Below are 15,790 nucleotides of genomic sequence, written 5' to 3'. Positions count from 1 at the left end.
TTTGTTCACAAATTCGAAAAAATTATGTTTACAAAAAAGTTCAGAAATTCACATTTTTACATATTGTTCAGAAAACTAAAAATATTTTATTTCAAAAAATCCCATTTCCAAAATTTCTTCACAAATTCATAAAATGTTCACATGATTAAATTTTGTTCACACATTGGAAAATGTTTGGGAATTTGAAAGAGGATTCTTGTTTACAAATTTTTGTTCATAAATTCAAAAAAATATTTTCCTTTTCAAAATTTGTTCACATATCAAAAAATATTCATGTTTCCAAATTTGCTTACAAATTCAAAAAATGTTCAGATGTTTAGTTTTTGTTCAAAAACACAAAAATGTCTGAGGAGTTCAAAAAAAATTGTTTTCCAAATTTGTTCACATATTCCAAAAATACTACAGTTATCAAATTTTGTTCACAAATACGAAAATTGTTCATGTTTTCAAAATTAGTTGGCAAATTAAAAACATGCTCAAGTTTTGTAAAAAATAGTTTGTAATTTTGGAAAATATTCACTTTTTCAATTTTGTTATTGTTTTTCAAAAAATGCCTTGCGTTTACAAGTATTTCATAATTTTGAAGAATGTTCTCGTATTCATTTTTTGTTCCTATTTGTTCTTTATATTATTTTCCCAAATAATCTTTGCGTTTAAAAAAGATTTCCTTTTAAAAATCTCGTTTGATTTTTAAAATGTTTTAATCTACCGCTTAGTATAGTGGTTATGGGCACAGTTCCTAGGTGGGAGGTCTTGTGTTCGATTCTTCGCCAACATGTTTTATGGAATTTCGTGAACTGATTTTATTTTTTGTACTGTGGGTAGTTTCTTCTAAGTTCGTGTTGCAATTGTTTTGCAATAGGTCACGTGTCGGAGTGGTTAGCGCATCACGAGCCTTTGTACCAGTTCGCGGTGAGTTCTTTTTTCTCTCTTGCGATATTTCATCCCGCGAAGGACAACGAATGGGCCGGCCCAAGTGAGGCGCCTCCTGTGTAAAACCACGACTACTTGTCGCAGAAAGCGGCATATAGGAGGTCCTTTCACACAGGAGATCCCGGGAGCTCCTATACGGCGCTTTATGCGCCCATTTAGGAACTGGCGCTGACTAGCCGCACCTGGTGGGCCGGCCCACGATGCAGCACATGAAAAAAATGTGTATATGGCAGAAAAAAAAACCTCCTAAATGTTGCTCCAGCTAGGATTCTAACTCGCCCCCTTTTACCTACGGGGCAGGTTGCCTGAACCACTAGAGCAAGTAGGCTCTAGTGACAGATTCTTGCGCGAAATATTTAACAATAAGGTAGCCGCACTGTTTATTGCGTCAACATGTTTTATGAAATTTCACGAATTGATTTTATTTTTTGCTACTGCCAGTAGTTTCTTCTAAATTCATGCTGCAGTTTTTTCACAATAGGTCGCGTGTCACAGTGGTTAAGGCATGTCGAGCCTCTGTACCAGGTCGCGGGTTCAATGTGCTAGCGCATTTTTCGTGATATTTCATCCCGCAGAGGACAACAATGGGCCGCCTCCTCTGCGAAACCACGACTACGAAGAGGAAAGAAGGAAGAAAAGGAAAAGAGAGAACAATAGGGAAAGAATATCTATGTGAGCATAGAACGTGAAGTTTTTTTTTTTGAGGGGCATAGAATGTGAAGTTGGTTGGGTAGTTATCCCGTATATTGCACTAATTCTCCACGTTTTGTGTTCGAATCCACCTCAGTGCGCATCTTTTGCGTCTTTTAGAAAAAGAGAAAAATACAAATGGGCTGGCCCATCGTGTGGAGGGGTGTGCGCCCAACTGTGCAAAGTAATATTAGGATTTGCAGGAGCTCCCGTCTGCCGGTGACAATTGCTTTTCCCCCGCACCCCCGCACCTTGCTTTTTTTAGAAGTGTCGGTGACAATTGGTAGGCATACCATGGGCCGCGGGGGGGGGGGGGGGGGGGGGGACGACCACACTCCTCAGGGCATGTACAATGGTATATAGTCATCGGTCTATAAGATGCGCCAAATAGGATTTTCAACGATGTTTTTTTCGAGAGTACGCCAATGGCGTATCATATTTTTATAGAAGGCAGAAACAATATTTACAAGATACCAGGCCAAGATGCGAACATCTGACTGGCGGGAACCCCACACCCACACCACTATCACACACTAGGTCGCTCTCTCACAGAATGGGTCTAAACCACCTACACCTAGTCCAGCTAACCTCCAATCGCGGACCTCAGCCAACACGTGGCCAGTCAACTGCGGTGGGGACCTATGCTTGTGCAGTCTATGAAATACCCTAGCGTTCCGTTGCTTCCACAACAGCCAAACAGTCGCAATCACGAAGGAGTCGAAGCCGCGTTTGGTTCGGCCAGCGAAGTTTTTCCTCTTGTCCAGCCACCACTCTGTGAACGAGTCCGCGTGAGTGGGCGGTAGGATGTTGATGTGTAAGGCCTCGAAACATCTATGCCAAACTTCTCGAGCGTATGGGCATTGGGTGAGGATATGATCCACGTTATCCTCCTCTTGCAGGCAAGTGTAGCAGGGTGAGGGGTCATCTTGTAGCCCGTGCCTTGCCCTCCGATCCGACGTCCACAAGCGATGTTGCACAGCAAGCCAAGCGAAGATTTTGCAACGCAAAGGGGCCCAACTCCTCCAGATGCAGTCAGCCGTTGGGGATCTAGTAACACCCATGCAAAGCCTAGAGTAAGTTGATCTAGCAGTATAGACGCCCTTGGCGTCGGCCGGTCAATGAAACGTATCCTCAAGCTCCTCATTTTTGTCCACTGTGGCGATTGCATGGCAGAGGTTAGCCACTTGAATGTGAGCTATGAAAGAGATGTCACCATGCACATCCAGGGACCATGCGTTGTTGATCAACGCCTGATGCACCGTCCGAGTATTGCGAGCGCGGGTGCCAACCAGCTCGAGAATAGCAGGGGCGATCTCTCCGGCCGTGAAACCATGAATCCATCTGTCCTTCCAAAATAAGGTTCTCTCCCCATTGCCCATCTCAAATTTCACCATGTTGTTAAAGACCATCTTGGCCTCCTTGTCTTCAATCATCGGAATACCTTGCCAAGGCCTGTTGCAGTCCACTCTACGCAACCATTCCCATCTGACACGCAAAGCCAGTGCTTGCGTCCTGAGGCTTTTCACTCCGAGGCCACCCAGACAAATGGGTCGAGCTATTGTATCCCAAGCAACTAAGCATTGTTCGCCGTTGACCTTGTCCTTTCCGGCACAGGATAGAGCAGAGAGAAGATGCCCGTCTGTAGGAATAAAGACTCGTCCTCCTCTGGTGCTCCCGCGGGCGGCAGGGGAGGAACCCTAGCCGCCGGCCGCCTCTCCACCTCTCTTCTCCTCCTCCTCCTCCCGCCGCCGCCAGAGGGCGCGCCCGGGCGAAGCCCGGCCGGCGCCGGCGGCGGCGGGGCGTCTTCATCGCCTCGTTCGGGAGGGCTGGCGCGGGCCGGCCGACCTGGATCTGGTCACGGCGTTCTCGCGGGGCGCCGCGGCGCGGCCCCTCATCGGCGCAGGTTGGCGCGCGGGTGTGCGGGTGGCGTGATGGGCTGCTCCTCGGTGGTGCTCGGCTGGTGTGGTGACGGCGGCGGCTCGATCCAGATCTGGTTGGGGCGGGCTGCTGGCGGTGCGGGCTGCGGGCGGCTTCCTCCGCCGTGGCCGGCTGGCGGAGGGGTCGGCGCAGCAGTGGTGGCCTCGGCCTCGGCCTTCCCCTCCTCTTCTTCATCCGGGGGGGAGGAGGTGGGATGGGCCGGGGGTCGGGGATGGCTGCCGGCGCCCCAGCCAAAGCTGACCTCGCGGCGGCAACGCTTTGGGGTTGGCCGACGGATTGTGGTTCCGGTGGTGCGTGCCCGGCGGTTTGGCGACCCGTGCACGAGGGATGGAGGTCTTCGATCAAATCCAGGTGAAAACCTGCTATTGGCGATTGCCAAGGCCGGCGATGGCGACGCTGTCTGCGTCGTTTCCTTCCTGAAGGCATCGTCGTGGAGAAGTTCAAGGCCACTCTCTGCTACCTCCGGGGGAAACCCTAGATCAGTAGATCGGATGACGGCGGCTCGCTGGTGTCGTTTCCCCCCTGGGGGCGTCATTCTTGGAGGTGCACACGGGCTCGAGGGACTAGAGGACGGTGACTTTGGTGGAGCGGTGCTTCATCTTACACATTGATGGTGGCGGATCTCGGCGGCGTGGCGCTGTGGAGACTCGGCGTCTGATGCGCGGAGATGGACTCGTGCAGGAGGTGGAAGCTGTCTGGCGTCATGGTGGCGTTGATGGCAGATAGGCCTGGCAAGGTCGGTGCAACAGTACAACTCTGAAGATGGATTGGTGGCAGGCGGCTGCGGCGGCCTCATACCCGGCAGGGGTCTTTGTTGAGAAGCACGCCGGACTGGTGGGTGCCCATACCAGGCAGGCGTCCTGGGTGGGACCTCAAGTCTTTAGATGTTTAGGTTTGGCTGCGTGGTCTGTTTGGTATTAGGCCCAGACTTTCAGCGCCCCTACATCAACTGGATAGGGATAGCGACAGTTGTTGCTTGTTTTGGTGGCTTTAGACTTATTGTTGTATGACTATGTACGGTCTTGTGTCAATAATTAATAAAATGGCCGTATGCATCGCTCAGATGCAGAGGCCGGGGGTCGTCCTCCTTTTCTAAAAAAAAAGAATAAAGACGATCTGTTGCCATAAACTTCACTGCTAACCAACGGCCTTTTTGCCGTTGTATGGAAAGTCCGTCTATTGTTCTCCTAAAAATCTCGCGATCTGTTTCCCTTGCCTACAAAACTTACCACGCGCACGACCAGAAATTTACATCGTGGGTATGCTACAGATTGTCCAATAGGCAGCCTACGAGCGTCTTTTGTACTCTCTGTAAATTGACGTATACGTAACCTATAGACAGCAGCTATCTAAACTGATGCACATGCCCTCACTGCCCGGGCGCTCGGCTAAGCAGGACCTTACAGTAGAGGACTGATCCTCAAAAAAAAATAGCAAAGGACCCACCGTCAGCGACGGAAGGGGACGCCAGGTGGCCAGCTACCCCACACGGCAGCCTCTCTCCCGCTCCTTGGGTTCTCCGCCTCTAGCTTTTTCTTCGCCCACGGCGGAATAAACAAAAACGATTAATTCGTTTATTGTGGTGACGCGGCAAGCCCACGGACACACCAACAATTCCCCCCTCTCGGTGCTTCCACCCCACTACTCGCCGGTGATCTGATGGCGGCGGCCGGCGCACCGCTGCCGCGCGCCCTCTCCGCGGAGCTGAGGTGGGATCCTCCGCTCGCCGCGGGCCTCGCGCCGCCGCGGCAGGAGACCAGGGCTCGCGCGTCGTGGCCCCTCCCCCGCCAGGTACTGTTCTCTAACTTGGTTTCGGTGATCGAATCGTCCTTAATTAGGTTATATACTCGGCCAGTTCGTCACGCGAGGGGCATGGTGCGACCGCGGGTGCCCTCTCCGCGCGTTTGTTAACTGGAGCTAGATGCGAGGTTTTGGTGCAATTTTGAGGGGGTGAGGATACGGCGGCGGGTGGCGATGGGCGCAATGTAGATGCGATCAGGGTGACTGAAGGAATGCGTTTCTGCTTCAATTGATACAAGCTACATTTCTTGCTGGATGACGTCTCAATGCCTACTGTTTCCTTCGTCATAGTTATGTTTGTGATTGTTCACTTAGTCACCAAGCTCATATCATCCCGAGCCAGAGGCACTAGAGGAGGAGTGTTACAATTGCATGGGTTGATCGAACGTTTCATGGACCTTTTTATTTTTACAGAAAACTCAGGCCCTGTGTCGGGTGACGCGTTGGCGATGGCACTTACTGATACGATTTTTGTGTAATTTTAAGTGTCCAAAATCGTGATAGGCCTATAGTGTAGAAGTAATGATGCTTGACAGCTGTAGTTTGTAATGTTACCACAGCATGCTTAGTAACCAAACAAAATACTTTGTGAAGTAGGGAGCCGATAATTCAACTTGTAAAAGCAGCTGCCATTTCACATGTGAAACCTGCATGACCTGTTCATTTGTGCAGCAACTGCTAATTTAACTACCAATTTCTTGCATTTTCACAGACGTTCTGAAATTTGAACCGTGATTATATAATCCCATTGTTCTGGTTAGATAATGGTCGATTTTTGTACTACCACCAACACCCTGAAATTTAATTATGGTCTTATTTTTTTGTATTGTTAGGAAATTGTTTTTAGTCGTGGCCGGTTGATATCGACTAATTTCAATTCAAGGTCATTGTTGTGCCCTCCTTGCCATTGTGCTCAGGTGGCTTTGGCTGACGCAAAGATTGCTTATCAGGCTGATCCTGATAAGCATGCTGGAGTTCTGGTAATGAAGCTTGAAATTATGCAGTAAATTGTTGTTTGCCCACACTGATTAATTATTTCTGTTTTTTCCCTACAGGCCTATGAACTGGTTCAAGGGAACCTTGTAAGTGCTGCACTCACATCAATGATTTATCACTGGTTGTCAAATTCTGTTGTACCGTAATTCGTTGCCTGAAATGTTCTGGCGCAATGCAAGTAATCATACTTACATCATCTCAGGTACAATGGAACTCGTTTATGGACAAATCGATACCAGATCCACCAACAGCTGTACTCCTTCATGGCATCCTTGGAAGCGGGAAAAACTGGGGTAACTGAGCATTTTATGTTTGTCTGAGTTGCGATTTCGATTCGAGTTTGAAAATGAGTGAAATTCTTTGGCATATTTTAAAGATGTTTTGGCTCAGTCAAGGATATGAGATTACAAATTTAATTAATTATATTTATCATGAAGGGTCTTTTGCAAAGAGGTTAGCTCAGGAATTTCCAATGTGGCAGGTCAGTACATCTAAAATTCTGCTAATGATCTGAACAACTTAACACTACAGGGAAAAAATAAAACTAAAACCTGACTTCCTTTCATGCAGTTTCTCTTGGTTGATTTGCGCTGCCACGGTGACTCAGCGTCAATTAAGAAAAGAGGACCTCATACTGTTGCCTCAACTGCTTTTGACGTTCTAAAGCTGGTTTGTATTTTCTTGTCACTACTAATCTCTCTTTTATCTTCTAATATCTACACTAAATGTGTTTTGGCACATCCAATATGAATACAAATGAAATATGTAGCTTCTTTGGAAGGGCATCATAAAAGAGTGAAAGACTACATGCATTTCTGTGTAATATTTGTATATGTGTGTGTTGTCTAGCTTTATACATTGTGAGATAGGCAGCATTTCATGTGCTTCGCGACTTAGCATACCTTTTGATGCCATAGTATACACGTTAACTTAGCTTGCTTATGGGCATTGTTTATGACTAGTGAAGCTTTAAGAGACATGGTAATGTCACATGTGGATCATATGATATGGAATGCAGATTACCTTAGGCGGGATGATCTTCTGCTGATTTGGTTGATTGCCATGAAGTGCTTGAAGCTGTTGCAGGCACAGCACCTGCTTTAAAAAATTGAAATCATATCTATTTCTGTTTTTTTTTCTCAGCCGATTTATCTACATTAATTTTCCCTTTTACTATCTTATTACCCTATGCTAATCCGTCTAAATACAACAGATAGGGCAACTCAGGCTGTCCCCTCGAGTGTTGGTTGGTCACAGCTTTGGTGGAAAAGGTTTCTCTTGTTCTATTTTATTTCTCCTAATTGATATGACATACACCTTTTAGGTGTGTTGATATTGTACACAATCCATAACTATCCAGCTACCTAATTGTGCTTGCAGTGGCTTTGAGTATGGTAGACCAAGCTGCAAAACCACTTGCCCGTCCTGTCAGGGTAAGCTTAACTACCTTTTCCGTGTTATATGAGTATGGCAACAATGGAATGCCAACTATTATTAATTATATTTTGAGCTAAATTTCTTATGTGTATTCTGTTCCTTAAAGGTATGGGTTCTTGATGCTACTCCTGGCAAAGTTCGTTCTGGGCTAGATGGCGAAGATCATCCCGCTGAACTTATTGATTTCCTCAGAAGAATGCCTGTGCAGGTTGGCCTTTTAGAACTATCTATGCTTTTATACTGTGGAAGTGCATTCTAGTTCTAGTGTGGAAAAGCGTCTTCTTTATGATTCATTGTTTGTGTTTTGCCATTGAAAATCCAGGTTAATTCAAAGCAGGAAGTTGTTGATGCTCTAGTTAAAGCAAAGTTTTCTGTGGATGTTGCACGGGTATGCTTGTACATCACCCTTTTTTTGAGATGCCCTTGCAAATTTACTTGATTTTACTGGTCTAAAAGAGCTGCTTGATTTTACTTTATCCAATGAAACAAAAGGCATTTCAGTTCTTTGTTGATTCCTTGTGCAGTGGGTGGCAACAAATCTCCGACGGAGCAGCCCATCAGGATCACGATCTTCTCCAAGCTACTCATGGATATTCAACTTAAATGGCATCTCTGAGATGTACAAGTCATATGAAGATACTAACCTATGGTAAATAATCACCAGTGCCTGCCGAACAATATAAAGTCTGTGAACTGTCTTGGGAAGCTAACTGAATGCTTCATGCAGGAGGATTGTAGAGAACGTACCACGCGGGGTACACATTAATTTTCTCAAGGCCGAAAGAAGTTTGCATAGATGGGCTCTTGAAGACCTTCAGAGAATTCATACCGCGGAGGAGGTGGCTGCGGATGAGGCTGGAGGAGTTGAAATGCATGTGCTCGAAGATGCTGGACACTGGGTATGTATGCTGCCTCCCTGTAATCGCATTTTTTTTTTAACCAGGCTATCACCCTTTCCATTACTTGGCATAACGGAAATACAACAGTTGGAAGGCAGGAGACAAGAAAGGGGGGAGCGAGTCCAATGCACTGCCAGGAAACCCACCCCGCACGCTCACAATTGAAACGTGCACTATGAGGCGAAAACCTGACAGCACCAACTACAGGAACTATCCAGTAAACCATATAAAGCAGTAGCATACAAGCTCATCCCAAACACAGCTAGAAAACACTCTAGTAAACTATCCAGTAGCGCAAAAGCATCGACGACGAAAGACAGCAGCGTTAGGGAGTCTCTTCAAGCGGCAGAGCACCCACCCTTCACAGCGTCGCAGATCCACATATGGTTGATGCCATTGGTTCGGAGGAGCTCGGCACCGGTCTTCAGCACATCCTTGTTCCCTTCCTTCTGAATACCTGTCCAGGACATAAAAAAAGTACAGGTCGAAAACACAATCTCAAACGGGGTATTAACAAGTGTTCCTTCAAAGGTCACTTTATTTCTGGCATTCCTGGTTGCCCACACAACAGCAGCAAGCCCAACAGTGAATAGCTCTTCACCACCAGGGCAGAAAGTATAACACGAGGAATAGTATTGCCAGCAATTATCAGGACACATCTCAGTCCCAAGTGTGACCCCCACCATTCGGCAAATCACCTTAGCAACCAAGCACCTGAAAAACAAATGCTGAGAAGATTCAGCTCGATTACAAAAGGAACAAACAGGATTTCGTGGCCACTTCCTAATTTCCATAACTTGTCTGGTCAGAACAGCTTTTTGAAACATTTGCCACAGAAAATTTTGAATCTTAGGAAGAAATTATTAATGTCAATACTAGGAACTTTTTGCACCATACAGTCCTGCTCATTGCAAATGTTAAAAAGCATAGGAAAACAATCACACAAGGGCTGCAGTCCATTAAGAGTATCTTTCTTTCCACAATCTAGCAATATCCCCAGCTCCTAGTTTAATTTTCCCACCAATCATATAAAGATCTTTCATTTTAAGCAAAGACTTCCAGCAGGAGAATCAGAGGATCTAGATTTAACAGTAGCCACAATGCAATTAAATACTCCCTCTGTGACTTAGGATCTTGGAGTAGATATTCCAATTTCCACCACCACCTGATAAGCCAAATAATACTCCTTCCGTCCATAATATAAGATGTTATTACAACCAATATTATAGGACGGAAGGAGTATTTTGCTTCCTTGAATCCTTAACACCCTCCTTTATTTTTAGATCTAGAAATCCTAGACCATCTGACCAAATGATATCTTTATTACCCTGTAATCATGTTACTGCGGCATTTGATAGGATGTTGCTCATGACAAATATTGAGGTTTAACTTTGGATCCACCGTCCCCTTTCAGGTTCACGCAGATAACCCTGACGGTCTCTTCAGAATCCTTTCGTCAACCTTCCGCATCGAGACCAGCCTAAGAGGGCGGGAGTGAGGGCACAGAGCTCCGAGCGGCACCGCCACATCTCTATTTTAAGCGGGCGGGCCTGCCATGAACAACAATACATATGGATCGCATCGCAGTGACTGCCGCATTCCAGTTTTGTAGAATCGCAAAAGAGAGGTACAGATCAAACTGCGGCGGGCGAGCGACGACGGTGCCGAGTGCGATCACCGGCGTGATAGCGCATTCGTTCATTCATTCGTTCGTTTCTTCCATGTGCCGTGTATGTGATGGCGGACAGCCGGGTGCGGTTATTATGTACTGTAACAGAACCAACATGTAATTATCGATCTCGTCATACACTGGATAAATGAGTCGCTGTACAAACGGCGGAGAACTGGAAGCTACTGTAAGCAGTTTGTAATTAAGGACGTACCAGCTGCGTGTACAGTCTCTCTTCTTCATTTTTTTTGCGGGGATCGTGTACTGTCTTCGCCGGCGATGACCAGCCAGCAGGGCTCTGCCTACTTGTGGGTGCACAAGGGCGGCACGAGTGGCTGCTATCCGACCTGAAAGTCGGTGCCCTTCAACAAGGCGAGCCAGGACCCGGTGGCACTCCAGAGCAGTCCTGCATGGAAAAGGAGCGAACCAGGACCGCTTCAAAGGTCAAATTAAGCTCGCCGTGCGTGCGTGTGGACACTTGAAAACGTCAGAGCTTACGTTGCGGGAGAAAGCGAGAGTAAACGTGCCCGGAGTGGCGAGCCTCGCGCCGGACATCGACGTGCTCGGTGTTGGGTGCGTCGGCCTGCCTCAAAACGATCGCACGCAGATTGCCGTCTTGGTCGCTTGCCACTCAAGCCTCAGCCTTGTGTAATGGTAGCGGCCATCCTTGATAGAAGAAGAGAATGGGACTGGGACGGAATTGACCTGACCTTGCTGCTTTAATTTGGTAGAGCCACGGTTCTGTCTTGGGCCGTTGGGCGGCATGTTTCATGTTCGAGACATGCTCGCCCTGCCCAGTGGCGGTTAAGCAGTGAGTGCGTCTTCTTTTCATGTCCCGTCGCTGGCAAAGCCGACCACCATACAAAAACGGTGCCGAGATGCCACTCAAGTCACAGCGGACCAGGAATGAGTTCCTTCAAAAAAAAAATGACTTCCTTATTTTATGTTCAGTCGTGAGAATATCTACAATTAGAGATAAATAAAGGGTCTGTCTAGGGTGTGCCTTAGTTATTGCACATCTAAGTGCTCAATCAAACTAGAAAGAAGATGCTTGCACGAATCTTAGTGTAAAACCAATGATATAGGGCTTAAATGTGCAATACTTATAGCACATCTAGATGTGATTTAGTTAAACTGATAAATATATTAAACAAGCACTATTTGGTAATCGACACCGCAATGTGAACGTAGGGTTTTATCTTTCACTTTTCTCCCTATCATCCCTTCGACCTTCCTCCCTCCATCGATCTTCCCCGGTTTTCTACCCACTTCTGGATTTCGGCAAAGAAAATTTTGATAACACAATAAGCCAGGTCAATCGATGGTATATAGCAATAAATGCAGAGAGGTAAAACCTGTCTAGTTGTTTCTGCAACAAGAATTGTCTCGTATGGTCGTCTTATATTGTGTTAGAAAAATATTTGGTTCCCGTGGCTACACGGACACATACCTAGTCATTTTAAAATTTATACTTTCGCTATTCACAAAAAAATTAGGGTGGTCAAAGATTATTTAGCAACATGTATGTTGTTTTCTTCTTCTTCTAACAAACATGCTAATATTGGTCAAATAAAGGCTCTCTCCATAAAAAAAAACTATAAATCACAATGCAACACCTATTTTCCAGTTACCTGGATAAAATCAATTCATTTTGCCATTAAATGAAATCCAATTGCTGCCCGGCATCTTGCTCCTTTAGTTGAGCTTCTTCTCCCCATACTGTCGGCCGAACCACCGGCACCATGTCGCCACCCGACCCTGCCCACCAATTGCACCACTGACTTTCCTCTAAACCCTGCCCACCAACTGCACCCCCGACTTTCCTCTAAACCCTGCCCACCAACTCCGGCACCAGCGACCCCTATACCGCACCTGCGAACCCCCTGCTCGTCCTTCCCCCAACGAGCCGCGTCGGCCCCTTCTCCGGCGAGCCCCCGCAGGGGACACCACATCCTCCTCGTCTCAACCTCGAGCGTTGTCTCCTCTCTATGGCGAAATCGACAAACCAATTTATTTAGTTGCCCGAGGTTTACCAAACGCAAAATCGCACGAGTTCTACTAAAGTTACACTTCAAGTAACATAATGTCCAACTCAATTTATGTGATCTGATGCAAATTTTATAAAGTTTGAAGTACTTTCGAGTATGAATCCGATGACTTTAGATTACTAACTCATATATTGTTGATCAGATTGTTGGTTAGAGATAGATCGTGAAAAGCACAAACGCACGCATGTCTAATATGTTTTGGACGGAGGAGACACCGTTAGTTTTTTATCATGATTTGTTTTGACTAAAAAAAATCCATCAAATTTTTTATCATGAAATATACTTCCATAATATTATTATTTTTGAAAAGCTCAAAGATCATATAAAGTGCTAGCACAGACCTTAAAAACGCCATTTCAAAAATAAAATAAAATACGCATGTGGCATAATTATTTATGTTATAGTACTGACATTTTGGCTAAAAGTCAGTCCCTAATTAATACTCCTAACTACTCAGGCCTGTAGACTGCGATGGAGAAGAGGGTTCCCCACAGAATCTGACGGCGACTTGGGGAGCCTACCACTACGTGCGTGTTCATACGATTGACCCTTTGAAGATTTTGACCCCGTTGCTCCCATGCCGACCACAAATATCACCACACGGCTGTATTAGTACTGCTCACAGCTCACAAGGTCAAACGCAAAGCCGATTCGATCCTTCCGCATGCAGGGTCAACTCGTTTTTTGGGTTGACCTCTCACTGGTATATAAGCGTGTGGTACGTAGTACGTTCACTTGGAAGCTCGGCCGTGCGTTGAGAAAGAGGCGAGGTCAGAGGCTCGGAAGGTGGTCAGAGATGAGCAGCGCGGCGGAGGCATCGGCGGCGAGGGGCGGCGAGGAGGAGAGGTGCCGGTACAAGGGCGTGCGGCGGCGGCGGTGGGGGAAGTGGGTGTCGGAGATCCGGGTGCCCGGCACGAGGGAGCGGCTGTGGCTGGGCTCCTACGCCACGCCCGAGGCCGCCGCCGTCGCGCACGACACGGCCGTCTACTTCCTCCGCGGCGGCGGCAACGGCGCCGCTGGGCTCAACTTCCCGGAGCGCGCGGCCGCCGCGTACGGCGCCGGCTGCGTGGCGCCCCTCTCGCCGCGGTCCGTGCAGAGCGTGGCGTCCGACGCCGGCATGGCCGCCGACGCGCAGCTCGTGGCGGCGCGGGACGGCGCGCCCAGGCAGTGCTACGCGGAGGCGCGCGCCGGCGCAGGCGCTGCGCAGGGTGGCGCGAACGCGCGGCACGCGGAGTTCCAGCACGACGGCGCGTACGCGTACACATATACGGGGGACGGCGGGGACACCACTGGCGGCGGTGGCAGCAGGGGGCAGCTTGTCTCCGGCGAGCTCAGCGTCGACGACATGGAGATATTGATGTAAAATTGAGCATACACCATCACCGGTAGTCCGGTACTACGTAGAATTAGCTGATGCAATAAAGATCGAACACCGGTCGCAGTTGGCAAGGTTGAGCCATTTGAAATTCGAAAATATTACTTCCGCGCGCACGTTCGATATGGAATGATTACTACCTACCTGTTGACATTTGAAATTGGCGAGACATGTAGCCAGCCACTGCGTATGCAGCAGTGAGTGGCGACAGTGCTCGTATGCATGGCCACCGGCACGTAGGCGAGGCCCCGCTCGGGTGATCTGATGAATGGCGCTGCGGCCTGCGGGCAGGCCTAGGTTGACCAGGCTAGCTGGCATGGATCGCTGAGGCTCTCCTTTCTCCAAGGTACGGACGGATGGCGACCGGTCAATGACCAGCAAACCCTTTTCGCCTGCCTGCCAGTGCCAAGGGAGGATGGGTCAGAGCATAGAGCAAGTTTAGTTTGATGTCAAAATTCCCTTTGCTAATGTTTGGTCAAAGCTAAAAAGTTAGCTATCACTTGATGTCAACTTTGTTTGGAAGTTTGGCAATTGCCAAATGTTGTCTTGTCAACACATTGGCAGGTCCGCTCGGGGACTCTGGGGCGGTTTGGTTTGAGACTAAGTTTGCCTAAGGTTGTCATATTTAAGGTTAGACAAATTTGACCAACTTAGATGAGTATTTGCTTCAAGTCACATATTAGGCAAGCCACACCGGGTTCTCACATCACATACACTCAAAAAAGTGTGTCAAGATTTCCTTAGGCTTAACTTGTGCCTCTCATTTTGAAGAACTAACCTTAGGTAAGTGTGGCAACATTGTATGGCAAAGTGTGGCATTGTTAGGCCTAGAACCAAACAACCCCTATGTCTGTTGCGGGTATCAATGGGCCCGGTGTGGCATCGTAGTGTGGGGAGGGCTGCAACTAGTAGAGGCTTATGCGGTCAGCCGGTTCTGAGTAGTAGAGTGCGCACAAACGGGCGAGAACCTTGCCTTTGGCCCATGGTCGGAGTCGGCTAGGCGATGTCTACGGACGTCGTGTCCTTCATGAAGCCGTCGTGCCTATTCTTCCATGTATGCTCTAAGCAAAACCTCAGATCGGCTCTTCGATTGGACGACGGCGATGCCTCTTGCACCTGCCGTTCTCCTCATTGGAGGCTTCGTCTTTGGAGCTGGCCTATCGAAGAGATTAGTGTATGGTGATTTGCCCACATGGTGGCGTTGCAATTTGTTTGGCAACAACAATGCTTGTTAGAGGAGTTGGGTCGTGACTTATCCTTCCGATGATGTTATTCCGATGAGCCTTTTGGATGTGCCTCTGTTGTTTCTCACCGTGATGCGAATAAGTTGAAGTTGTGTGATGATGTTACGGTGTGCAGTCATATTACTATGTGCATCATAGTGTTGCAGAGGCTGAAAGTTTATGTAACATCCCGGATCCGATGCGCCAGGTGTCTGCTAGTTATTCGTCGGTGTTGCCATGCCATTTGCTTGCGTGTTGCATTTTGTCATGTCATCATGTGCATCTCATTTTGCATGTGTGTTCGTTTCATGCATCCGAGCATTTTCTCCGTTGTCCGTTTTGCAATCTGACACTCCTATGTCACCCGGCGCCCCCTTTTGCCTCTTTTCATGTGCGGGTGTTAAACTTTCTCGGAATGGACTGTGATTTGCCAAGCGGCCTTGGTACACCACCGATAGATCGCCTGTCAAGTTTCGCGCCATTTGAAGGTCGTTTGATACTCCAACGGTTAACCGGGTAACCGTAAAGGCCTCTTTTGTGTGCAGCCCAACACCCCTTCAAAATGGCCCAATAACCTATCTAAGTCATCTCCATGCTCTCGGTCGTTCGATCACGATCGTGTGGGCGAAAACCGCACTCCATTTGGAGTCTCCTAACTCCCTCTACCTATATATATGTGCCTCTCCCCTGAAATTTTCGCAGTCCAAACCCTAGCCCGCTCCCCTCGCGCCGTCGGACAAAAACCTCCCTCGCCGCCAGACATGTCCGCCGCCCCCTCGTCC

The 15,790-nt window shown here is 47.8% G+C and overlaps 2 protein-coding genes across 2 annotated transcripts; both read left to right on the top strand.

The window, feature by feature from the left end:
* Window positions 1-5,093: 5,093 nt before the first annotated feature.
* Window positions 5,094-10,590, top strand: LOC123071789 (putative esterase/lipase HI_0193). Its single transcript, XM_044495371.1, has 13 exons — window positions 5,094-5,352; window positions 6,195-6,341; window positions 6,417-6,443; window positions 6,560-6,650; window positions 6,795-6,838; window positions 6,928-7,026; window positions 7,571-7,628; window positions 7,738-7,790; window positions 7,901-8,002; window positions 8,117-8,182; window positions 8,319-8,443; window positions 8,522-8,693; window positions 10,108-10,590. Exons 1-13 carry the CDS (start codon window positions 5,221-5,223, stop codon window positions 10,189-10,191), a joined length of 1,200 nt encoding a protein of 399 aa, XP_044351306.1. The 5' UTR covers window positions 5,094-5,220; the 3' UTR covers window positions 10,192-10,590.
* Window positions 10,591-13,085: 2,495 nt separating this feature from the next.
* Window positions 13,086-13,884, top strand: LOC123066087 (ethylene-responsive transcription factor ERF020-like). The gene has a single exon (XM_044489239.1). The coding sequence runs from the start codon at window positions 13,207-13,209 to the stop codon at window positions 13,771-13,773; it is 567 nt and encodes a 188-aa protein (XP_044345174.1). The 5' UTR covers window positions 13,086-13,206; the 3' UTR covers window positions 13,774-13,884.
* The last annotated feature ends 1,906 nt before the right edge of the window (window positions 13,885-15,790 follow it).

The sequence above is a fragment of the Triticum aestivum genome, chromosome 3B (assembly GCF_018294505.1).
Source record: "Triticum aestivum cultivar Chinese Spring chromosome 3B, IWGSC CS RefSeq v2.1, whole genome shotgun sequence".
Taxonomy (NCBI): domain Eukaryota; kingdom Viridiplantae; phylum Streptophyta; class Magnoliopsida; order Poales; family Poaceae; genus Triticum; species Triticum aestivum.
Note: the sequence above shows the minus strand (reverse complement) of the source record. Positions and strands in the feature narration are given on the sequence as shown.

Excerpts from the sequence above, each read along its gene's own strand:
- LOC123066087 (XM_044489239.1), top strand. The coding sequence starts at position 13,207 with ATGAGCAGCGCGGCGGAGGCATCGGCGGCGAGGGGCGGCGAGGAGGAG.
- LOC123071789 (XM_044495371.1), top strand. The coding sequence starts at position 5,221 with ATGGCGGCGGCCGGCGCACCGCTGCCGCGCGCCCTCTCCGCGGAGCTG. Across the intron at positions 8,183-8,318 it reads TTTCTGTGGATGTTGCACGG|TGGGTGGCAACAAATCTCCG; the intron begins GTATGCTTGTAC and ends TTCCTTGTGCAG. Across the intron at positions 8,694-10,107 it reads TCGAAGATGCTGGACACTGG|GTTCACGCAGATAACCCTGA; the intron begins GTATGTATGCTG and ends GTCCCCTTTCAG.